At 39.1% G+C, this 25,379-nt stretch overlaps 1 protein-coding gene across 1 annotated transcript in view; it reads right to left on the reverse strand.

The window, feature by feature from the left end:
* Positions 1 to 8,383: 8,383 nt before the first annotated feature.
* The window catches only part of LOC149225396 (DNA-directed RNA polymerase II subunit 4-like), an 89,620-nt gene continuing 72,624 nt past the window's right edge, over positions 8,384 to 25,379 (reverse strand). Inside the window, exons 2-6 of the mRNA XM_089377082.1 lie at positions 9,819 to 9,927; positions 9,548 to 9,625; positions 9,360 to 9,393; positions 9,187 to 9,255; positions 8,384 to 8,917 (exon numbers count right to left, since the gene is read on the reverse strand). Coding sequence (XP_089233208.1) covers positions 8,840 to 8,917; positions 9,187 to 9,255; positions 9,360 to 9,393; positions 9,548 to 9,625; positions 9,819 to 9,927 — 368 coding nt within the window. The 3' untranslated portion in view covers positions 8,384 to 8,839. The remainder of the gene's footprint in view (positions 8,918 to 9,186; positions 9,256 to 9,359; positions 9,394 to 9,547; positions 9,626 to 9,818; positions 9,928 to 25,379) is intronic.

A 25,379-nucleotide genomic window follows, 5' to 3' on the forward strand; every position in this document is an offset into this window, starting at 1 on the left:
CCTCCACAACCATATCATCTACCACCTTTTCCACAACATCTTTGCTATGTTCTTCCCTAACCTCTTCCATAACAACGAAGATTGCCATTATTGAAAAATTAATCAAAGCATATAGGGTATGCATTAAAATAGAGAACCATGTGCAAAAAGAAACTACCGTTGCATTAAAATAAAGAACCATGTGCAATGAGAAACTACTGATTCCCTTCCCACTGTAGGGGCCCCTCCCACTATCCCTACAGCACCAACCTTTTCCCTAGTTTATAATGAGTATGAAAGGAAACAAGCAAACAGCCAAAAATCAAGCAAAGTTAAAACAATACTCAAAATCTTTTACCTAAGAACATGTTTCAACTTTCCTTAAACCCAAAGACCACCCCCATGGCCTCAAGTAAGGTACCCACCCACCACGTCATTAGAAGTTCATTCCAAGAACAACACAGCAACTCATAACACTTTGAAAGCAAAACTTTGTGCAATAGTGGCAAAAGAGAAAATAGCCAAAAGATTAATATTTCCTTACAAACCAATTGGCAATCATAAAACCCAAGTTGCACGAAACGCTGAAACGTTTTGGAGTTTTCTAAATGGGTACGTTTAGAAACATCACCTCCAAAAAATGGAAATGTCAGTTGAAACGTCAGCCAAAACATCAGATATGTATATATATCATAAATATATATATATATATAGTGAACAACACATTATCTTTGCAAGAAAAAAGGGAATAAGACTCACAAATGACAATTTAGATGGAAAAACAAGTCTATATTAACTCTCATAGATGATTACATGATGCTCAAGTTTCAGCGGAGTTTCGGATACGTGTACGACTCGAAACGGTGGTTTCCTAGAAGTTTCGTGCAACATAGCATAAAACTCTATGGTGAATGATGGGAAAATTTTATGTACTAGACAATACAAAAGAAGACAAATGGACAATAACCATCTCATAAGCTCAATTCCTTGTGTTGAGCGACTCTAAAAGGGGAAATAAGATATGCTACAGCGATGAACTCCAATCAACCAAGTATGCAGCTCAACCCAAGAAGACATTGGGAGATTTGGGTAGCAAATTCTAAAGAAAAAGCAGTTTATGTAAGCAAACTCAACATATCACAATGAGGATATACATATAAATTAAATTGGATCTCGAAACTATAAATAACATTTTATGCATACCAAACTTGGGTGTAGGAATGTGGGAACAATTATGCTACAAGATATTTGTTGTGCATATCTTAAGAGTATGTCGAACCTTGAGGTACCATGGTATGGAGTCTAGTATGTGAATGTTGAAATGGAGTTGGAAAAAACAATTTGATATGACCCTAAAGGGGGCATATATTGTTGATTTGGGATAACAACGGATGTGCTCTAGCCACGAAAATTGGTGGAGAGACTAAGGCACATGAGATCTCCAATACCCAGAAAGGGTTTGGGCAGATTCTAAACAATTTGGGATATATTAAAATAATTAATATTTTTAATGGAGTCCCTAAGTCTAAACTTAGGGAAATTAAAATATTAATGTGAATTAATATAAAACTGTGTTAGAATGGTCCAAAAGTCATGGATCAATCCAGATCTAATCTTAGCCGTTGATTAGGGACTTAATCTCGACCGTTGATTTGTCAACGAGAAAAGTATAAGAGGCTTGGGGGTCACTTGGAGAACACACCGAGTTGATCAAGATTTTGATTTTCTGGGGCAAGGTTTGTTGAGGAAGTCGAAAGAGTGATCAGAGTTACAGCTAAGGGGCAGTGAATACAGAAGCAGAGAGGCAAAGATAGTACCAGGAGGATTAGCGTAGAAGCTGAGAGAGAGGGACGCAAAGCCAACAAGAGGTTCACACAGAACCAGCCAGGGCTCACGCAGAGGCAGCCAAGAGTTGCGCAGTGCCTCAGAGAGCCAGCGTGGGTGACACAGAGGCTCTAAGGGCTGATGCAGTGCCTCCAAAGGTTGACACAAGGCAAGCTAGGGTAAAGTTGGGTAGACATTGGGCCAGAAAGGGTTGACGCAGTCCCTAGAGGCTAACGCTGGGGTTTTCGTGGGGCAGATTGGAACTGGGAGTTGTTGGAGTGTTTATCTGAGGTTTCAGCCGGAATATCTGTCTTTGAAGGAGAGGTACTACTACCGATATTATTCTCTGTTGGGTAAGTCGGTTTTGGCACCCAGATTGTATTCTAAAACTACTTAATAATACAAACCCTCAGATAGCTACACCGGTTTTCCTGCATTGGGTTTTTCCGGGGACATTGGTCCAAAATCAACGGTGTCACTTTTGTGCTTGTTTTGTTTCCTTCAATTGATGATCTGTAATGTGTTGAGCATGTACTTGTATTTATTTTCAGTATTTACATGGTAAATAACTTGTTAATTAATCAGAACAAGTAGGCAAAAATAAATCAGAAAAGTACATGAAAAGTTTCTAACAGTTAGACTTAGAAATTTCAACATGGTATCAGAGCGTGGTTGCAGATCACAGGAGAACTGAGGAGATCAATTGAGCAGAGCAACAGCAGCAGAAAACAATTGTCCGGAGTGATAGAAGTTGTTCCTAGCAAAGTAGCAACAAGGAAGGGGTGACGCAGTGCCTACGTCATCAAGATTGAGCCAGGAAGAGGTAGCGAAGAGGCTAAGGGAGGCAAAGGCAGGGTCACGCAGAGCCACACAGAGGCCAGGAGGGATGACGCAATTGGCTGAAGAGGCTGATTTGCCGATATCGGGATTGCGCAGAGCCTAGGAGCTCTAACCTTCAGTTTGCTGGGGTTTAGGAGGTTGTGGGTAAGTTGTAGAGTGGAGCTGGTGGGGTACTGTAGTCAGAACAGTACCTAACAGGGCAAGACCAAGGAGGAGGGAGTTGCTACCGAGGGTTTCTAGTCAAGAAATCTAGATCAGTGGTGCAGCGACACTAAGGATCAGAGTGGGGGCATCTCGACATTGGCAGAAGGGTTTCCAAGAGGGAAATCGAGGCTCAGAGGGAGTCATACCGAGAACTTCCAGGAGGGAAGTAGAGGAGCAGCGAGATGGCAGTGAACGGGGTAAGAGACCAAACAGACTGGACGGAGCTTCAAACTTCGTAGTCTGGAAGGCCAGAATCCTATCTGTTCTAGACAGGAATCGTGTCAAGCACTTCACCTTGAGGACGATAGCTATCCCAGTTGACCCCACTGATAACAACAAGTATGAGGAGGCAATGGCAAGGGCCAAGAGCATCATCCTTGACTAGGTCAAGGACCATGCAGTACCACATATTGTCGAAAAGGAAACGGCAAATGAGATGTGGGAGGCCCTAAAGAAATTGTACCAACATACTTCTTTGCAGAGAAGGATGTTACTAGAAAATTAACTGCGATCATACCAGATGTAGAAGGGAGAACAGATCGACCCCTTCCTCGGTCGATTGAAGGAGATCCGGGATCAGCTGACTTCCACAGGGGCCATGCCGAATCAAGAATTGATGGTGAGAACAGCCTTGAACGCAGTCTCAAAAGACTGGGAGGTGTTTGTCCAGAGCATACTGGGCAGGGCGACCCTTCCAGATTGGGAGGAAATGTGGGTTGCTCTTTGCCAAGAAGAGATCAGAAGGCTGAGCAAGGCGGGAAGTAGCGGCAAGGGGATCAAATCAAGAAGGAGGAGGAGGTGGATGTTGCCCTAGCATTTGAGGGAAAGCAAGAGAAATGGAAGAAGATGGACCTCTCCAAGGTCAAATGCTTCCACTGTGGGGAGTTGGGTCATTATACGAACCAATGTCCAAGGAAGAAGAGCAAGGGAGAGGCCCCCGAGACCAAGGTTGCGCCAGCAAGGGCAGAGAAGGAAGTGGAGACAGACAATGATTATGCCAATAGTGCACACACGCCACTTGAGCAGAAATGGGGAGACATCGAGCTGTAGTCAGACGGACTATAGACGATGAGGGGCAGGATCCTTGAGGTACCCAACCTCTCGGATTATATGTAGCTACGGGAGCCCCAAAGAGGAGTAGCAGTGTTGGCGGATGTCAGTAGAGACGGATGCAGATGGAGTGAGAGAGGAAGCTACAGTGCAGGATTCCCAGGACAGCGTGAGGCAGCAGTGCGAGAAGCACGAGAGTGTTGCACCAGTGCAAGATGGCACACAGAGGTGTGCAACGATGCGAGATGCACAGAGTTGTTACAGCAGCGCAGAGGTCGGAGAAGGAGCACTTGTTAGTGACAAAGGAAGCTTCAGCATCAGGAGTGTTTCTAGCCTGACGAAGATGTCAGAGTTGGGAGATCAGTTACCTACTTCTCAGTAACTGGGTTGCAGTGCAGCAGTTAGTAGTGGTAGTGCTATGGGCAGCATGATGAGAGGGGTTGCAGTGCAGATGCAGCAATGGCAGTGGCAGGGCCATGGATAGCAGCATGGATGCATAGGGAGTTGCAGTACAGATGCAACAGTGGCAGTGGCAGGGCCATGTGTAGCAGTACAGGATGCACCAATGCAGAGGATGTTGGGCAACAGGCCTCAGCGCAGGGACCGATGTTGGATGATCAAAGTGATGCTCAGTGAGTAGCATTACTAGAGCACAATCCTCGCTAAGAGGTAGTGTTGATTTGGGGTAGCATCGAATGTGCACTAGCCACGAAAATTGGTGGAGAGGCTAAGGCACATGAGATCTCCAATACCCAGAAAGGGTTTGGGCAAATTCTAAACAGTTTGAGAGATATTAGAATAATTAATATTTTTAATGGAGTCCCTAAGTCTAAACTTAGGGAAATTAAAATATTAATGTGAATTAATATAAAATTGTGTTAGAATGGTCCAAAAGTCATGGATCAAGCCAGATCTAATCTTAGTCGTTGATTAGGGACTTAATCTCGGTCGTTGATCTGTCAACGAGAAAAGTATAAGAGGAGGCTTGAGGGTCACTTGGAGAACACACCTCAAGATTTCGATTTTCTGGGGCAAGGTTTGCTAAGGAAGTCGAAAGAGTGATCAGAGTTGCAGCTGAGGGGCAGTGAATACAGAAGCAGAGATAATACCAGGAGGATCAACAAAGAAGCCAAGAGAGAGGGACGTAGAGCCAGCCAGGGCTCACGCAAAGCTAGCCAGGAGCTGTGCAGTGCCTCAGACAGCCAGCGTCAGTGATGCAGAGGCTCTAAGGGCTGATGCAGTGCCTCCAAAGGATGACGTTGGGCAGACGCTGGGCCAAAAAGGGTTGACATTGGGGTTTTCGTGGGGCATATTGGAGCTAGGAGCTGTTGGAGTGTTTATTCGGGGTTTCAGCCGGAATATCTATCTCCAAAGGAGAGGTACTACTACCGAGATTATTCTCTGTTGGGTGAGCTGATTTTGGCACCCAGATTGTATTATGAAACTACTTAATAATACAAACCCTCTGATAGCTGCACCGGTTTTCCTGCATTGGGTTTTTCTGGGGACATTGGTCCAAAAACAACGGTGTCACTTGCGTGCTTGTTTTGTTTCCTTCAGTTGATGATCTGTAATGTGTTGAGCATGTACTTGTATTTATTTTCAGTGTTTAGATGGTAAATAGCTTGTTAATTAATCAGAACAAGTAGGCAGAAATAAATCAGAGAAGTACATGAAGGGTTTCTAACAGTTAGACTTAGAAATTCCAACATATATGGGGTTATATGTATATGATATGACCACAAGGGAAAGCATATATGGGATTAAATATACATCTAATGTCAAAATGTAGAAGTAATAGAGCTGACCTAATAAGAAAGGAGTCACATGTGCAATGTGTGAAATCATATACCCATTATTGAGGACATGTAATTGGGATGTATGAATGCATTTGAGCATTTGGAGAAGGTTATCTTATTCTTAGGATTTATTTTGTAACTTATTTCTCTTATTTATAGTGGAGTTGTACTCCACGCTCACATTGGTGTACATGGTGCGTACATATAGTTTTTATTGGTGTACTATTTGGGTCATAACGCAGTAACTGTGAGCAAATTTAACATCTAATAATGAAGATATACAAATAAATTAAATTGGATCTCAAAACTATAAAAAACATATTATACATGCCAAAGCTTTGTGTACCCCACATCCAAAACATTTACATGTATAACCAAGTAGCATCAAAGTGTGTAGGAATGTGGGACTAGTTATGCTATAAGATATTTTTTTGTGAATATCTGAAGAGTATGTCAAGGTTATGGTACGAGGTATAATGTGTGAATGTGGAGATGAGACTAAACATCGCATGTATAACCATAGAGGAACGTAGTTTTAAGTTTTAAATATTTTGACTTATTATGAGCTAGGTGTGATGGACCTAAGGTTGCATGAGTAAGATTCATTGGAGGATTTCTTACTTTCAATATGGAATTTCTAATTCGATAATAAAGATGACTAATAGATAGATGTGTTAGTAAGAGTGTATCCACAAGCACATTCCTCAGTAAATGAGAAGCAAGGTGACAGAGAGTTTGATTGCAAACCACTGTAAAAGACAGTTTCCCACTCATTGGGAGTAAAGCTTGAAAAGCCCTTGTCATTTACAGCTTCCCTGTTATCATGTGGATCTAGAGGGGGGAAAGCTAGGACCTGTTGCATATAGCCCACACTAAAGGTAAATTTTATAAGCCAATGCTGTTGGGAATCTTCAACCTAATAAAATTTTTGAATGCCTGCAATTGCTTTAGAAAAAAAACACAAACTACTCCATTCTTTATAATAAAAGCCAGGGTTTGTTACTCAACAACAAAGTAGCATAAAATGGAAGGCAATCAAAGCAATCCTACTACAATCGCCAAAAAGATGTAAAGTGTTGTTCTAATGTATGACATAAGACAAGACTTTTTGCAATCAAGAGAATATACAATGCAACCACAAGGACCTCTCTATAGAAAAACCTATGTACCTCTCTACACCAATGTACCAATCTAGTTTGTAGTAAGGAACAAAATAGTGGAACTAAAAGGGTGTCTCACTACTTTCATGTGCATTTATCTGGTTTGTAGTAAGGAACAAAATAATGGAATTGCTAAAAACGAAATCATTAAACTAGACAAGCAATTCTACCACTAATAAAGATTTCACCATAAAAGCAAGAAAGCTTTTGCAAGTTTACCTCAGATGATGGGGCTCTAATTTAAGCCAACCCCCACACTCACAAATTCAGGTGCATGTCAAGAAGGTAGACCTCAAGCCGGCACATCTCTGAAGGTTTTTGGAGCACTGGTGAGTGGATCAATGCACAATCTGCCAAGTTCCCACAAATGTTTATTCCCTGCCTGGTTTGGCTTGCTGTTACAGATTTGACAAGTCGTGCAATAGAGCAAGTTGCTTGGTTAGAGAATGTCATTAACTCTCTAATAGCACCACAGCTAGTGCCACCTCCTTGGCCCAAGCACGACAATTTCCTCAATCTAAACCTAACCACTTTGAGAAGAAGCACCTCGAGCAACAAAATGATGATGGATGGTACCCTTCTCGCACCTTGTTGATGCACCACCAATTGCAGCCTGAACCCCGATAATCATGACACACCTATTGACATGGGACCTATTGTAATTTGTAGCTGCTTAAACTTTATGACTATCCTTATTGTGGTCAACTAGCCACTAGCTTCGATTTTTGCTCTCCATTTTCAGGCCCAGGCTATACAATTGTTACCATTTCAAACTTGTAAGCCCTATAGGCATGTACTTTAATCAATCCTGATGCACCCTTTTGGGCATATGCTAGATGCCAGGCTTTGCGTGTAGCAACTCCTTTATGCGGCACATTTCTTTCTTACAAGTTCACATGAATCACCTTATTCAAATAAAGACGAAGAATTCTCATTCACTTCCATAAATCAACATAACTAGCACTATTCATTCCTTTGAACCTTAATAAAAAGCTCTTGAATAATGTATCCCAATCCTAAAAGCCATGCAAATTTACCGTGGACTTTCAAAACTCCTAGCCTTAATTTGTGTTAAATACAAGAATCCTCACTTCCATTTTTTACTCAAGTCAATTTGATCCTTACACAATTGTCTACCATAAAATAACATGTCATCCTGGCTAAAACACCTTTTCTAGGCTTTCAATGTATGCTAATATACCACAACTAACTTACATTTACCAACTTGTGGACAGCTATCAGGTCACTCCGAGCTTCTTTGACTGGAATGACCATAGGGAAGTCGGATCCTTCCATGTTCTTTTTTAAGGTGTGTATTCAAGAAGGGGGTAGTTTTGAAGACAAAGGAAATTTATAAGATAAAAAGGAACAATTCACTATCTATATATATAATTATCTATAGAAGTAGAAAGCAAAGTTGCACACTAAAAGCAGCTCTCACTTGAAAGGAATTGTGGGTTTTAAAATGCAGCATCCCGATTCCCAACATATAGAATAGAGATACACGATTACTAAAACCTTTGATGAGACAATGAAAAGACTATTTGATCACAAATTATCACACTTTCTCCTGATGCTAAGATTTTATTAACAAGAAAAGCATCCACCAATTTTTTCGTTGTAACTGAGCTACTTTAAGCCATAACACTAGTTACAAAAGCTTTGTAAAGCTGTCAAAGATATAAAGACAAAGAAACATAGGCCGTGAGCTATGCACTGAGGATCTCAGTCATGGGAAGCTTTAGTGTGTACTTTACAAGAACAAACACACCTTATTGTAAACTAGATCTTGATAGGTATCATATTTATATATCTAGTTGCAACAGGTATCACAGAATGTTGTTTCACCTTATAGCGAGGACAAACACAAAAATTAAAAATTTCTGAACATTGCCGCATTCAAGCATTTTTCACCATGAGCACATTCTAGATTTCCACGAGTCAAATATGCACCATGTAGTGGAGCAGATCAATTAGAATATCCTATTCAAATTTCCTGATCATTGCAAGATCATTAAGCATTTTCTCAATTCTTTCATCATCACATGCACGTCCCTTTGTCTGTAACATATAACAAAAGATGTCATTTCAAAACAATAACCAGTGGCATAAGAACTGCTAAGGCACTATGTATAATATTACATTTTATGCCTTTAAAGATATGAAGCCGAAAAGAAATGAAGTGACTATGCAAATTGCAAAACAAAATCACACCAATGAAAATGCAAGAGTGTGGTTATCTTCATCAAATTTCATGAGTTAATGGGATTTACAACTCAGAAATAATAAACATCCTCTTAATCATAAAGAACAGGTAACTTTGGGCTTACCTTGAGAGATGGAACCATAGCTTTGGCCTCTTCTACAGTTTCAGGGCAAAGATTTCCAATCACACAGAGCTGTATGGCAACAGTATTTAGATTCAATAAGATAGAACTCTTCTAAAAGTAGCATGAATTGAACCATAATTAGATAGGCATTGCCCAAGTAAAGGATTTCATACCTCGAACTCACCCAATCCATTTCTGCTAAGTACACTGCAAGGCCTGAGTAAAGGATTACACACCTCTTTTCCAAAACTCTATATGACACAACAGTTGATTAACTATTGGATTTAAAAGGTGAGAAATTTTAAATATAAGTTATAGCCCTTTTCAGAACTCTAATCCCAAGAATTGGGATAAAGGATACTCTCTAACTTGTTTCACAGCATCTGGATTTTTGTATCGACTGAACTGCTTCACGTACTGCAATGATCTTTCAAACACCCTGCAAATGAATATTCCCAATAAAAATAAATTCAACAAAATACTGGCACCCATACTAACACGCCTCTCTTCCATTATACAATTTACCACTTAACTCTTATGAAATACAGTTATTATGTTCGATGTTGTTTGGACTCTGGAGGGAAGGGAAAGCAGAAAAAAGTTTTTCCTTTGGGCAGAACATATGTTCTTACTGTGACACTTGAGATGAGGGATCATCAGTTGTCTGCCTAAGCTGTTCAAGTCTTCTCTCCAGAACTAGTGCAACCTCGGAATGCATCAAACATTTAGCTTTCAAAAACTCTGCAAATCACAAAGAACAACGGTCATTCTTACACGGCAAGGAACATAAAAATAAAAGTAATAACATATGTAATTTTTATTAACAGGTTCAACCTGCTTCAGAAACAAGTAGACAAATCAAAACACTCAAAGCAAACACAGGAAATTCATGTTGATAGTACCATACTGCAGAACATTGCCAACCCTCAAAGCATTCACCACAGAGACATCAGAGTAAAAGCTTCTCTCAAAACCCAAAAGGAGGAGATAACTGAGGCAATGGAAAAAATGGAGAGCACAGGTTACACTCATAACAAACACAGGAAATAAATGTTGATACTACCATCATACTGCAGAACATTGGCAAACCTCAAAGCATTCACCACAGAGACGTAAGAGTAAAAACTTCTCTCAAAACCCAAAAGGAGGAGATAACTGAGGCATTGGAAAAAATGGAGAGCACAGGTTAAACTTCACACGCATTATTTGTAATGTTCCCAATTGATTAATTGCCCACAGGAGAACGGAATAGTCTATCCAACCCCATAGGCTATAGTCTTGATAAAGGGAGAAAACCCAATTATCGAATGTTTGGGGTAACATTAGGCAAATTTTGGGTTGGCTGGGGCAAAACGCCCAAATTGGGGGTTGCACTTGCAACCACTCACATGAGAGTGAACCCCATGAGAAAATCTATTAATAAAGGGGAGTATCATATTGGATCATCAATTTGGATTGGAATATCTCTGATTTTCTTGAGCCTGAGGCTCTGAGGGTTTTAAGACCCCTTCTCTTTGACTCGTTTAGGTGGAGGTGATCCCACCCTAGCTATTCCCTCCATCTAGTTTCGGTGGAGTTGATCCCACCCTAGCCAGACACCCTTTTTTCTTTGTTCTGGCACAGCAACATTCCTTGGAATAACTCGGACCTGTTCAGGCATAAAGGAATCCTTCGTGTCTGATCCCAAGCATTTTTTCTGAGGCTTACTTTGTCACCGAGTTCCTGTTCCAAGCAGCAAAGACCATCTGTTCTGGAATCACAAAGTGTTAAAATCGGCAACTAGGGCCAATTCCTCTTTGGGCAGCTCCTTTGAAGAAGATAATTGTGGCATTGAATTCCTCTTTTCGAGAGGACCAAAATTGACCTAAAGATCATCAAATTTGGACAAGGAAAAATATGTTTTTGAAATTAATCCCTCACAAGTGCAAATTGTCAAGGTCAGCTTGGGGTAAATTAATTAAATGGAACCCCTCTCCAAATCCTATAAAAGGAAGTGTCCTCCAACCTTATTTGACACATCAATCACACATTTGCTTCTCTCTGAAATGGCCGCAGAAGGAAGGTGTCTCCAGCAAAGGAAGAAGGGATTGGTTGACGTCTGTGCAGGGTTGTTTGATGGGCCGAGTCCCCTAGGCAGAAGGCCGAGCTTCTTAGAGGAAAGTCTGGGCTTATGTATGAACTGTTCTGAGCATGTTTATCTTCCATTACAGGTCCGAGTTATCCCTGGGGTTGACCGAGGCATAAGGGCAGAGCTGGGTTGGTTAGATGTATTTCTTATGATGTGAAAACCCTCTCTTAGGTAGGCCGTACCTTCAGAAGTTCCTCTCAGGCAGGCCGCAGACATTATGTTGCTGAACAGTGGTCCGTGAGGGTAAATACCTGCCCAGGTAAACCACAGACCTGTTTTGGTGAAGGCAGATTGGAGTCAAGGTGTGTTTGGGGGCTGGACTAAGCCCTGTCTTGTAGCTGATAGAGGACTGACTGTCTTGGAGGAGAGCCGCAGCTGTAGAAGGCTGTTTGGGTGAATATGTAAGGGCAGAAGCAGTGTGCCACATGCCCTAACCAAGAGCAGCTAGCAACAGCAGTATTCTACAACCTAAGATCTGATGTATTTATGTAGCCTTGAATGCTAGTTGGATGGTTGACCTGATTGGTCAGATTATAGCAGCTCCTAGATAGACTGGAAGTAGCCCTAACCAGTCCAAGCTTCTTCTACAGTATGTCACCAACCTAAGAAGGTATATCTTGTCAGCTTCAGAAGTACATCTATGATTGAGGGCAGTGATAGTGCATCTCCTAATTGGCAAGTCAATCTTGACCTAGTATTATTGTACTCTCTCTCTGTGCTGAACATTTGACATTAATAATAAGAAGAATTGATCAAGGGTTTTTCCCTGGCTTGAGCCATATTCTTGTGTTCTCTTGTCTTGGCCTGTCTTCAGCATTTTTCATTTATGTTCTTTCTTCAGTTACTGTCAAAATGATTTATTGCTAATGGAAATATAATGGACTGTAAAATGGGCTATATGGATCTTTGAAGTAACTGTCCTAAGCAAAGAACATGTTAACCTAAAATTAACATGGTATCAGAGCTAGGAGAGGACAAGCCCAAGCAAGAGTGAAAAAGAATGCAATCACTGGAAGAACTTTGTTGACAAGACTCTATAGACTGTGGAATGCACATTTGCTGTGACTATAAAAGAAGAGGGTCTCGAAATCTTCAAATCAGAAAGAATGGAAGCAGAGGGAGAAACCCTTTAATTTTGATAGCCCTAATCAGAGACTCAATTACAGTCCAATATGTAAAGGACTAGTTCCCATGATCTCTGTGCCAGAAGTCTGAGGAGCATGTCAAATTGTCATTCAAGGCTGAGCATCTTATCAAAGAAAGCAGTGCTGATATGAATAGTGATTCAAATTCATACCAGTGACCAATCTTTATGAACAATAGCTCGCATCTGTTTCAGATCTATGGGTCGTTTACCTCAGGATCTTGCACTCTCTTCTGGACTATGGCTTGCACTATAGATATCTCTTTGCATCTCTGTGGTAGAGCTATTCCCTCCCCTATGACAGTCTCGCATGTTCACAGCTACAGGCCTTTTAGTTCGTAAGGACTTTGATTTAGTATTTCTATCCATCTCTTTTATATTGATATGATCCACATCTCAATGGCATCAGTGTTCATTATTACAGCAAGCTATATAGTATAATGATTGGTCTTGTCTGCCCTGGCACTATAATATATCTCGAATGACTATACTGATTGGATGACCCCTTTTGGCATCATGTATCAGTTTTGGTTCAGCATAACTTGCCATGTATTGATCAGAAGTATTATAGTCATGTATGTCTTTATTGCAGGCTTGCAGCATTTCTGAGTCATATTCAATTCAATAAAGTCTTGCTCATAAAGCTGTCTTGTGGAGTATTTTCATCCCTAATGCGATCCATTTTTGAGATTGATTCAGATGTCATTTGATGTTCAGCTCCAATATGTTGATTTCTGGTAGCATCGGATGTGCTCTAAGCCTCAAAATTTGCAGGGAGGCTAGGAAACATGTATTCCAAAATATCCAGAAATCGTTTTGGGAAATTCCACCCGGAGACAGTTTTATTAAAATAATTAATTATTTTTAATAGATGTCTAAATCTAAACTTAGGAAATTAAAATAATTAAAGGGTATTAATAAAACTGGGTGTGAATCTTCTAGAAGAAGACAAAGATCGAATCAATATGATCTACGCCATTGATTAGAATCTAATCTGGGTTGTTGATTACTGAACTGGAAGATTATAAGGACTTCGATGGGCATTTGGAAAATAGACTAGGCAAATACTCGGTTGCCCAAGCAGATCGATTTTCAAATCAAAGGGAGAGTTGCAGGTTGGAGAGAGAGGGCATCAGCAATAGTCGGGAGTGCAAGAACCAGAGAGAAGCAGCAGAGCAGAGGAGGGACAGCTCAGAGGTAGTGACATTGGGACTGCGCAGAAGGTGACGCAGTGAGGGCAGCAGGTCCTCTCCAGAGTCAGAATTTCACTGTGAAGCGTGAGAAAATTGTTTGTAAAATTTCTCACAAAAATTCCTCTTCTATTCTGTTGGTTGTATCTTGTACATGAGATTTTTTTGAAGATCAATAAAGAAACCCTCATCTGCTGCACCGGTTTTCCCACATTGGGTTTTTCCAGGGACAATTGTCCAAAAATAATTGTCATTGTGATTGTACTTGTGCTAGTATTTTTCCTTGCATTTACTTTCCACAGTATTTTAATTGTGAGGGTTGTAGTAGAATTTATTTCGATATTTGTTGTAGAAACACTGTCAATAACTTATTTCTGAATTAATAAGTAGAAGAAACAATATCAGTCGCTACAATTGGATTTCTATTCAGAAATTTTCACATGGTATCAGAGCTTTGGAGAAGCAAGAGAATGGAGCCAGAAGAGACAGCGTTGAACAGAAGTGGGAGTTGCGTAAGCAGCAGATAAAATCCCCAGAGGGATTGCACAGTCCAGGAGGGCAAAAATTTTCGTGGGAAAATCTCTCTTTGAGTGAGCAGAAAAGCATCAGAAATCGATAGGAAAAGTAGCAAAAATAAGGATGGAAAATCAAGATGTCTCTAAATTATCTTCCAAATTGAAAGAAGAATCCGCATGCTTGTCAAGTTCAGCATCAACAAATGTTTGGTATATTGATAGTGGGGCTTCAACTCACATGACTGGAGTACGAGAAAGATTTCCAGATCGAAGTTTGCCAGTGACAGAGGGAGCAGCGCAGCAGTCTTCAGGTGGACGTAGTTTTGTTGGGTAGAAAAGCATCAGAAATCGATTGGAAGAATAGCACAAATAAGGATGGAAAATCAAGATGTCTCTGAATTGTCTTCCAGATTGGAAGAAGAATTCGCATGCTTGTCAAGTTCAACGTCAACAGATGTTTGGTATATTGATAGCGGGGCTTCAGCTCACATGACTAGAGTACGAGAATACTTCTCGAGCTATCAAGAAGAGCAAATGGACTTCCAGATCACTACGAGAAACAAAACGAAGTGTACTCCAGTAGGGAGAGGCACCATAGCATTTCAGACGGAAGCAGGAACCAACATTGAGCCACTAATGTTCAGCATGTGCTCGAGTTAGGAATGAATCTGATTTCAATGTCCCAATTACAAGACACGGGATATGATGTATACTTCATTGGAAGGAAAGTAAATGTCAAACATCCAAGCTAGAAGAAGATGAGACAAATTAGAGCTCGAAGCAATAGACTGTATAGATTGTAGCTCTAGTCTCCAATGGCACTGATAGGTAGCAATCATAATGGTGAAAAGGAACTGAATGAACTGTGGCACAAGCGAATGGTACTATTACACCATGGAGCACTGAGAATGCTCAAAGAGACTGTTACAGGAGTTCCAGTCCTCAATCTCAGCATGATGATGCATGCAGAGGATGCGTACTAGGGAAGTACGCTAAGGCAGTGTTTTCCAAAAGTAACAACAAAGCAAAAGGGGTATTGGGATTGATACACTCAAATATTTGTGGCCCAATGTCCACGAGAGCTCTTAGTGGTGGTGAATACTTCGTCACCTTTATTAATGATCACTCTAGAAAAACCTGGATCTATTTCTTAAAGACCAAGGATGAGGTCTTTGATCAGTTCAGAGAGTTTAAGGCTCTTGTAGAGAACATGACAGGGAAAAAGATAAAGGTATTGTGTTCAGATAATGGTGGAGAGTATACGGACAAAGACTTCATAGATTTCTGCGCAAAGGAGGGCATCAAAAGAGAATGGACAGCTCCATATAATCCAGAGCAGAATGGAGTAGCAAAGCGAAAGAATAGAACTATTGTTGGGGCGGAAAAGGCTATGTTGTATGACCAAGACTTGCCTAGATTCTTATGGGCAAAGGCATGCAACACAACGGCGTATATTCATAATAGAACTCCTCACAGAGCATTGGGGAAGAAAAAGCTTGAAGGGTTTTCTCAGGGAGAAATTCGAAAGTGAGTCATCTCCAAATATTCGGAAGTGTGGCATATTGTCACATTCCTAACAAGAAGTGTAGTAAACTGGATCAGACTGCAGAAAATGGGTACCTCGTAGGATATAGCGAGACCTCGAAAGCATACAGAATCTACATTCCTAGCAACAGGAAGATTGTAGTAAGACAGGATGCAAAGTTCATGGAGGATAGAGCTTTCAAGAAATCTCGAGAGATGCCAGCAGAAGATCAATGAGCGTATATTCCATTAGTCCAACAGCAACAGGGGCAACAAGGAGGACAAGCGAGAGGACAGACACCAAGATTGAGCACAGTGAACAGTACCAATATTTCCTCAGGAATAAGAGATCTTGGCAGTTCTCAACAGATGGAACAACAAGAGGAGGAATTGATTGAGCCACCTACCACCAGTGGTAGAACCAGTAGGGAAGTACGACAAACATTGATGGACACAGAGGAATTTGTTGGAGCTCCCAGAACTGACAAAAGGTAGCGTAGATAGCCTAACATATACCAAGCCTTGGTAGCACAGGTTGAAGAACCTTCCAGTTTTCGTGAAAATTCGGTGACTCGAATTGCTATTGCAACAACTGATTAAGTTTCTTCTATTTGTTAAATAAATGAACAAATTATTTATTGTGTTCCACGGTAAATATCGAAACCAATACATTGCAACCTCCACTAATTAAATTATATGTAGAAACAAGAACTGAGCAAGAAAGAAATAGCACACACAAGTGACATCGTTATTTTTGGACAAATGTCCCCGAAAAAACCCAATGCAAGAAAACCAGTGCAACAATTGGGGGTTTGTATTATTGTTGATCAGTGGTTGTCATTGATGTCAACCCAAGCAGCACCAGGGGCTACCCCGATCTTGCATGGGCATTTTGACTTGACAACCTACTCTATTTTGAGTCAAGGATCTTCTAAATGGATTCTACTCGTCGAGATGTTTCTGTTGATATAGGGCACGCCACGTGATTCTTCACGGTTTGAGAGATATTTGTGTTTGAAGTTAGTAACCCCAGCTAGTGGGCTAAAACCCTATGGGGTTGTTTCAGCTGCCATAAATAATATGACCCACATGGAGTTTGGCCCTAGTTTCCAATTTTAACATTGATCAAGTTATCCTACCCTACTCAACCTCTGAGAATGACTCGCTAGCCCCTCCGAAAAATCTCTCGATGTTATGAACATAAATTATGTAAAAATAAATAAAAGTAGATAATAAATAATAACCATAATAATGTAAATATAATAATAAATAAAAGTAAATTAACTAATGGTTAGTTAGTTAATAATGAAAAGGCATGTCTCTGTTTGTGAAAGGGTACTTACCTGGCTATATATACAGGACCCTCATTCTCATTTGTACTCGTCCTACATCAATTCTTTATATAATATACAATTTACACTTACTATCCTACGATGGATGTATTTGTCTACGAAGTCTTTTAAATATTTTCGTTGCGTATATGACTTTTGGTCATTACATTGGTATCAGAGTTGTTCGATCCTCTGGTCGCTCAACCGCTAGACAGAGGTGTGTTCTCCGATCCAAGTCTTTGACTGTCAAATTCATCAACATTGTTGTCGTTGAACTAATGGATAAAATAAAATAAGTACATATAAAGATTAGAAATAAAGATTAAAAATAAATAAATAAATATAGTCCGATGTAAATTTTGAAGGAGAACATTCAAATATATAAAAAAGGTTCTACATTATTGATAAAAAGTGCATAATAAAAATAAGAGGGAATCTTTCCAAATATATTTAAAACTATATGTAAGAGAAGTAAGAGAAGGAAGAGTAGATAATATTATCTTGATTCTTCATTAAGTGGTTTACAAGCCCGTGGTTATAGAAACCCATGTTAATTGCCCATGGTATTTTAAAAGTAAAAGAAAAACAAAATGAATACAAAATCTCTTTATGTGAATGGTAAGTTTTACTTTTTACGTGGAGAAGCTCGTGGTTTTAGAAACTCGTGGTAATTGTCCATGGTATTTTAAAAATAAAAGAAAAACAAAAGGAATACAAAATCTCTTTACATGAATGGTAAGTTATACGTTTTACTTGAAGAGTAGATAATATTATTTTGATTCTTCATTAAGTGGTTTACAAGCCCATGGTTTTAGAAACCAATGGTAATTGCCCGTGGTATTTTAAAATTAAAAGAAAAACAAAAGGAATACAAAATCTCTTTATGTGAATGGTAAGTTTTACTTTTTATGTGGAGAACATTAAGCGAGTCAAAAGTACATAAGTGAACATATAATGCCAAAGGTGAATAGCCACGTTTCACTAGGGTTGTAACTTTTCAAAATATATATATATAATAAATAAAAGATATATAAAGAGAAGTATTATATTATAAAGGGGTATTTAAAGAAAAGTTCAAGTCATAAAATTATTGAAAATATATATAAGTACAAAGTGGGTATTATTATAAAAGGTTACATAAGCAGAGAATATCAGTTAAGAGTTTACGTTAAAGTGAAGTTGAATTAAAGTTTAACGAGTTATATGAAATTTAAAAAATAATACAAAGGACAATAAGATATTTAAAAGAAGCCAATTGACACAATATTTAGATATTCTTTTTAAAATATAAAAGGAAAAAAAGCGTAAGTAGAATTATATAAAAAGAACACAAGGGAGTTTTGAAATATTAAGGATAATAGAAATTTGGATTAAAAGAGTTTTGAAGAATTAATATATATATATATATATATATATCAATGTTTTAAAAAACGGCCGAATCAAATCCGAAACAACCGAGTTGATCCGAGTCATTAGGATTTTTTGTGACCCAGCAGAAAAAACGAAACGGGAGGCCGAGTCATGACTGACTCGGCCGAGTTATTGCATGACTCGGCCGAGTCAGTCATGACTCGGTCAACCCGGTCGGTTCCGCAATAACTCGGCCGAGTCAATGACTGTGGCCTGTAACCCCAAAAAAATGTGTTTTTTCATATTTTTTTTTTAATTTTAACTATTGGCTGAGTGTTGGAGACTCCAAGGTGTTTTATAAATTAGTTAAATGCTATTTGGGGTCCATTCCCCTCTCCCAAACCCTATTTAACCCACTCAAATGCTCTCATTCTCTCACAGCCATCTCATGCATTTGAGTGAGAACTTCAGTGAGAGTTAGTGAGCAGTTCTTGAGTTTGTTTTTGGAGCAGTAGTGAGGAGTCTTGGGCAAGCATTGTAGCTAGAGTGCAGAGCTTCTTGGGCAGCCATTTGGAGCAGCATTGAGGAGTTGATTCTTGGAGCAAGCTTGAGGAGGCAGTTTGTGCCTGGAGGTATTTTTTTTCACTTCTACAAATTTGTTTTTGCTTATTAAATTTTAGGTGCATATCTAGAAAGCCTAGAGAGTGTTTTTTGTGAAAGAAATGAACATTGAATCAATGTTTTTTTTTTTTCATTTTCAGATTATGTGCTTTCATTTCCTAGTCAAAAAATGGCACCTAGAGCGAGAGATCCTGCTTGGGCATATGTTGAAATGGTTGATAGTGAAATGCATTGCAAATTTTGCCATAGGAAAATTAAGGAATGTCCTGGGGGCATTAATAGGCTGAAACAACACTTGGCGGGGATTAGAGGCCAAATTACTCCATGTGCCTCACCAAAAATTGGAGAGATTAGGAAGCAATTGTTAGAGAGCTTTAAGAAGTTTAAAGAAGATAAGACTAGGCAAAGAGAGTTAGAGGCTGAAATTGGGAGGAAGAGGGAGATACAAAATATGATGGCTACCAACCCCCATTATGATTTTGAGGGTTCTTCCTCTATCCCTCATACTGATGCATCCAACCCTTTCCAATATGTTCCTCCCTCTTTTGGTTCTGTTCAAGATAAGGGAAAGGGTAGAATGAAAAAGGGTGATATGACTATCAAAAGTTATTTCACTCCCTCCTCTCCATCAAATGCACATGGTCCTCAAGCTAGCAAAAGTCAAATGCAACCCACTTTAGGTGACCATTGGAAGAAAGAATTGAGGGAGACTGCTTATGAGTACATGGCTAGATGGTGGTATGATGCTGATATCCCCTTCAATGCTTCCCATTCACCATATTATGAGCCTATGTTTGATGCCATACATGCTGCTGGAAAAGGCTTCAAAGGCCCTACTATGCATGAGCTAAGGGGGTATCATTTGCAGAAAGAAATTGACTCCATTAATGAGTATTTGAAAGATTTCAAGGACTCATGGGCAAGAACAGGATGTACCATCATGTCAGATGGATGCACTGATCAAAGAAACCATACCATCATAAACTTTCTTGTCTTCTGCCCACGGGGAACCTCGTTTTTAAAATCAGTTGATGCATCTGATAAGGTAAAAGATGGGCATTTGTTGTTTCAGCTATTGGATCAGGTTGTTGAGGAGGTAGGGGTGGCTAATGTTGTTCAAGTCATCACAGATAATGCCTCTAACTATGTTCTTGCTAGTAAACTGTTAGAGGAAAAACACAAGACCATCTTTTGGACCCCATGTGTTGCACATTGCATAGACCTCATGCTTGAGGATATTGGAAAAATAGATTGGGTCAAAAACACTGTAGATCATGCCAAAAGCATAACAAAATTTATCTACAATCATTCATTGATTTTGAGCCTCATGAGGAAACACACTGGGGGCAAGGATATTATTAGGCCTGCCATCACTAGATTTGCTACTCATTTTTTGACATTGCAATCTATGCTTTCCCAAGATAGAAACTTGCAAAAGATGTTTTCCAGTGATGAATGGAATCAAAGCAATTGGTCTAACAAACCGGAAGCCAAAGAATTGAAAAAGAAAGTTAATGAAGAAACTTTTTGGAGAAAGGCAGCAGAGATTGTCAAGCTTGCTGAGCCACTGGGTAAGGTGTTGCGGTTGGTGGATGGGGAAAGGTTGGCTATGGACTTTATTTATGAGGCTATGGATCAAGCAAAGGAGCAAATAAAGAGGGCATACACGGATAGAGTGGCTAAGTATGGGCCCATTTGGGCAATCATTGATGAAAGATGGAACAATCAACTCCATCGCCCTATACATGCAACTGGGTATTTTTTGAACCTGCGGTATCATTATAAAGCTAAGGAGTCAGGAGCTTTGAGGGGGGGAGATCAAAGATGGACTGATTGACTGCATTAATCGCTTGATCGCATTGGAGTCTGATCAGCTGGAGATACACCGATAGGTCACGACCTTCAGCAATGCCTTGGGTACCTTTGGGAAGAACCTAGCAAAGATTGCAAGAGAAGCAGATGAGCCAGGTAAACAAAAATTTCAATTTTCAAATTCTTAATAGTTTTACTTCTTTTTTTAATTTTGTTAAATCATTTATAATTTGAAAGTTGGATATAATTTGTAATTTTGTTGAGCTAACTCATTACACTCCTATGTTTTTTGCAGCACAATGGTGGGAGGCTTTTGGTGGCCATTGTCCTGAATTGCAAAAGTTTGCAATTCGTATTTTGAGTCAAACTTGCAATGCTACTGGGTGTGAGTGCAATTGGTCTATCTTTGAGAGGATTCACACAAAGAGGAGAAACAGTTTGGATCAAAAACGGTTAAATGATCTAGTCTATGTCCAATACAACCTCCGGCTCAGACGAAACCAATTGCTGAACAAAAGACCTGATTCAGATCCCATTGTGTTGGAAGACATTGATCCAACATCAGATTGGGTAGTGGAGAGTCATCCAGCAGAGTTTGATCCTGATGAGGATCTTGATTTAGATTTAGATGTCGAGGCATCAGTTGAACATGATGTTCAGTTGAATGCAGATCTCGATCCAGCCTCAGTCTCACAGCCAGCAAGGACTCCAGTTGCAGGCGCTTCCTCTGCTCAGCCACGACAGAAGCGCAGCCGCATATCTTCTCTATCTCAGCGTGCATCTACTGTAGTTGCACAACCTGCTAGTGGTACCACTTCTATAGTTGCAGTTGGAGATGATGAGGAGGAGGAGCCATGGGGCCCCCTGTCTGACTCTGATGATGATCCAGAGATTGATCGACATGATCTTGGCTCCTCTGGCAGTAGCTACTAGCAAGTAGTACTGAAGTCTGGTCACAGTTTACTTTTGTTGTAGAGGCCATTTCTAGCCTCCTTGGTTATGTGTTTTTCGTTTCGAATCTTTGATCATGTATCAATATGACTATGTATTGCCATTAGACAGTGCACTGGGTGCCATTTTGATATAATGGATATATTCATGAGCCTACTTTGATCATATGGTGTCTTCCATCTATATTATAATGTTGTGTGTTTGAAAACATGAATGAAAATCTTTAAAATTATGTTTAAAATCTTTAAAATTTTGTTTTTTTATAAAAAAAAATATTTAATGTATTTTTTACAACAACCGAGTCATTGAAATCGAGCCGGCCGAGTCGATACCGAGTCGGAGTTGGAGTCGATCCTCGGCCGAGTCGGAGTCGGAGTCAGAGTTTTAAAACACACACACACACACACATATATATATATATATATTAAAAATGCACTTTTAAAGGAGGTTTGAAGTACAAAGTCCAAAGGAACTTTAAATATAATACCTTAAGTCATCTCGACAAAACAAATGGGATCAATCATTGAAAAAAAAATGATAAAGCTCAATTCTAAAATGACGAAGGAAGAATGGTTTTCCTGTACTGGTCTTTCAGTTACAGATCACAAAGTAATTACATTAGAAGGAAGTATCCAAGGAAGAGAAATTAATGTCGCCATCAACCCAAGCAATGATAAAAATTATATCAACATCAACTTGGCAAATCAATTATTAATTCCAAAGCTAAGCATTGTTGTAAAAAAAATATTTTTGACCAAAACGAGTATAAAATTAGTGATCTACAAGTGACAATAGGTCATTATGACTACATATCTCAATTTCATGTTGTAAGGACAGATAAAAACACTAACATCATACTCGGTCAACCCTGGTTTAAGGATTTGGGTACATTCATGTTAAACATAAAGAAACAAGTTTTGACATTTCCTTATAAAGGGAAGATGGTCATGTTTCGAGACATAACAAGTAAATCAAAATCAATAAAATCTTCATTAGAAGACCTTAAGGATATCTCAGATTTGATGTTTCAAAATAACAAAAAACGATATCAAAGAAGCAAAAAGATCTTGAAGAAATCATTTGCAGCAAAGACAAAGAAATTTCACGCCTCAAAGTTCACCAAGAAAAACTACTCGAACAAGTCAAGAAAGCTCAAGCATCAAAGAAGGAACTCAAGGAGTGTTTATTAGAACAAGAAGAAGAAAATTTATGTTTAAAGAACCTTAACCAAACATTAGTAGAACAAATCAAGTGTTTAAAAGACGAGAAGCGTGAAGGCCAAAATAAAGTTGACTCAGAGAATGAGGAATGCTTACGTCTCAAAAATCATAATCAAAATCTGCTCAAATAGATTAAAAAACTTAAGGACAAAAAGAAATCATTGACGAATAGGTTCAAAGAACTTGTCGCAAAGGAAGCATCAAAATCTCCAGATGTAACAGTCCAAACTAAAGAAACAAACATCAATACCACTAATCTCGTAGTTCAGGCAAATCCAAACCCTATTGAAGTAAAAACGTACTCAGAGGTTGTCGTTCAAATAGAGGAGACACCAAATAAGGATTCAGTAGTTAAGTCAACAACAACAATGCCTGATGGAAATCAGGAAACTGCCATAAAAACGTTTAAGGAAGTTCAAACAAGAAAATTTCCTTATCTACATCTGAATCACTAGAGTAGACACCTTAATCAATCTATAAATCCATATCACGTAGAACATAAACAAACTTATGTTTCGAAGAATATTGAAGTGAGCTCAATCCGATCATACAATAACTATTCACCACACATCTCCAAGGATCATAAGATTCCCCAAAAGATTAATCTAGGATGGTCCGATCCGTTTTCAGTACGACAATTCTATCTATCAATCAGAACATCATATTGTCTTGTATCAACAAAGATAAAAGCTCAGAGCAAGAAGATATTCTAAACAACAGAAGAGATCCTATTCTTCATCAGTAAGCTTTGAGGACAAAGCTTTTTGAAGGAGAAGGCAATGTTATGAACATAAATTATGTAAAAATAAATAAAAATAGATAATAAATAATAATCATAATAATATAAATATAATAATAAATAAAAGTAAATTAACTAATGGTTAGTTAGTTAATAATGAAAAGGCATGTCTTAGAGACATGCCTATTTGTCAAAGGGTACTTACCTGGCTATATATACAGGACCCTCATTCTCATTTGTACTCGTCCTACATCAATTATTTATATAATATACAATTAACACTTACTATCCTACGATGGATGTATTTGTCTACAAAGTATTTTAAATATTTTCGTTGCGTATATGACTTTTGGTCGTTACACTCGACCTCCAACAACTAAATCGACCCTCAGTCTAGCCAAATTGAACTCTGCGTCTGAAGCTTCTGCACAGGACCTGCACAAAATCTTAGCCCTCCTGTAGTTGACTCTCTGAAACTGGAACACTTCCTTCGAACTCACTGTCCCTACGTCCCCTCTCTGGCTCGAACTTCTCTCTGCTAAATCTCTAGCTCGAACCTCCTCTCAGAATCTCCCGTTGGAATACCAACCGCCACGATTAAATCCTAATCGACACCTAAGATAATCTCTAAGTCGGTCCATGTGAGTTTCTAGAGAATTCTCACATTTCTCAATTAATTTGTATTAATTAATCGATTTCCCTGAGTTAGACTTTGGCATTTTTTTAATTATCGATCAATTAATTTAATTGAGTTGTCTCTAGGTGGAATTTCCATAAACGATTTATGGGTTTTGAAGGTCTCATGTGTTTTAGCCTCTCCAAAAAGTTTGAGACTAAAACATCTGATGCTACAAAAAATAACAATCTCTCTTAGCGAGGAAGGTGTTCTCTCCCATAACATCCTCCATACACGTTGTTGATAACAAACAACTATAGCATCCTCCCACTGTCAATCAACTACTACGCAACTCTGATTCATATTTTACTTCGTCATTGAATCACCCTGCATCTACGTCGTTGCTGACACTGCATTGTACAACATGTATTACTGCCAACTATGCTACTGCATTGCAACTAATTTCATGTTGTTGTTGTTGTTGCAACTGAAATCCTATATATTGAATCAACTAAATCTATGGACTGCCATTGTCTATTGAGTCACTCATTGCTACCAGTCTCTGTTGATTTTTGTAGCATCAGTTGCTTTCTAGCCACGAAATTTGATGGAGAGGCTAATATACATGTATTCTCTAAAACGCAGAAATCGTTTCTGGAAATTCCACCTAGAGACAACTTAATTAAAATAATAAACTTTTTTTAATGGTTCTTAAGCCTAAACTTAGGAAATTTGGTTAATTAAAGGGTATTAATTAAGTCATGGTGAGTATCTTCTAGCAGAAGACTTGGAACGATTTCTAGTTAATCTTAACCATCAATTATGTTTTAATCTTGGTCGTTGAAGCCTCAACGAGAGATTATAAGAAAAACTTCAATGGGGGTTGGAGAACACACCCGAGACACAAAGGAAATCGATATTGCTGGGAAATCGAACTCCAGAGTAGCAGTTGTGTGTTGGCGGAGGTGATTCAGTAGTTTCTAAGCAGTGAGAGAGGGGCAGGGATAGCAAGGCCAGAAGGAAGTTTTTCCAATCCGGTGAGTGCATAGCAA

This window comes from Pinus tabuliformis, chromosome J (genome assembly GCF_031772625.1).
Source record: "Pinus tabuliformis cultivar Carrire ecotype Pingquan chromosome J, CPIR1, whole genome shotgun sequence".
Classification (NCBI taxonomy): Eukaryota; Viridiplantae; Streptophyta; class Pinopsida; order Pinales; family Pinaceae; genus Pinus; species Pinus tabuliformis.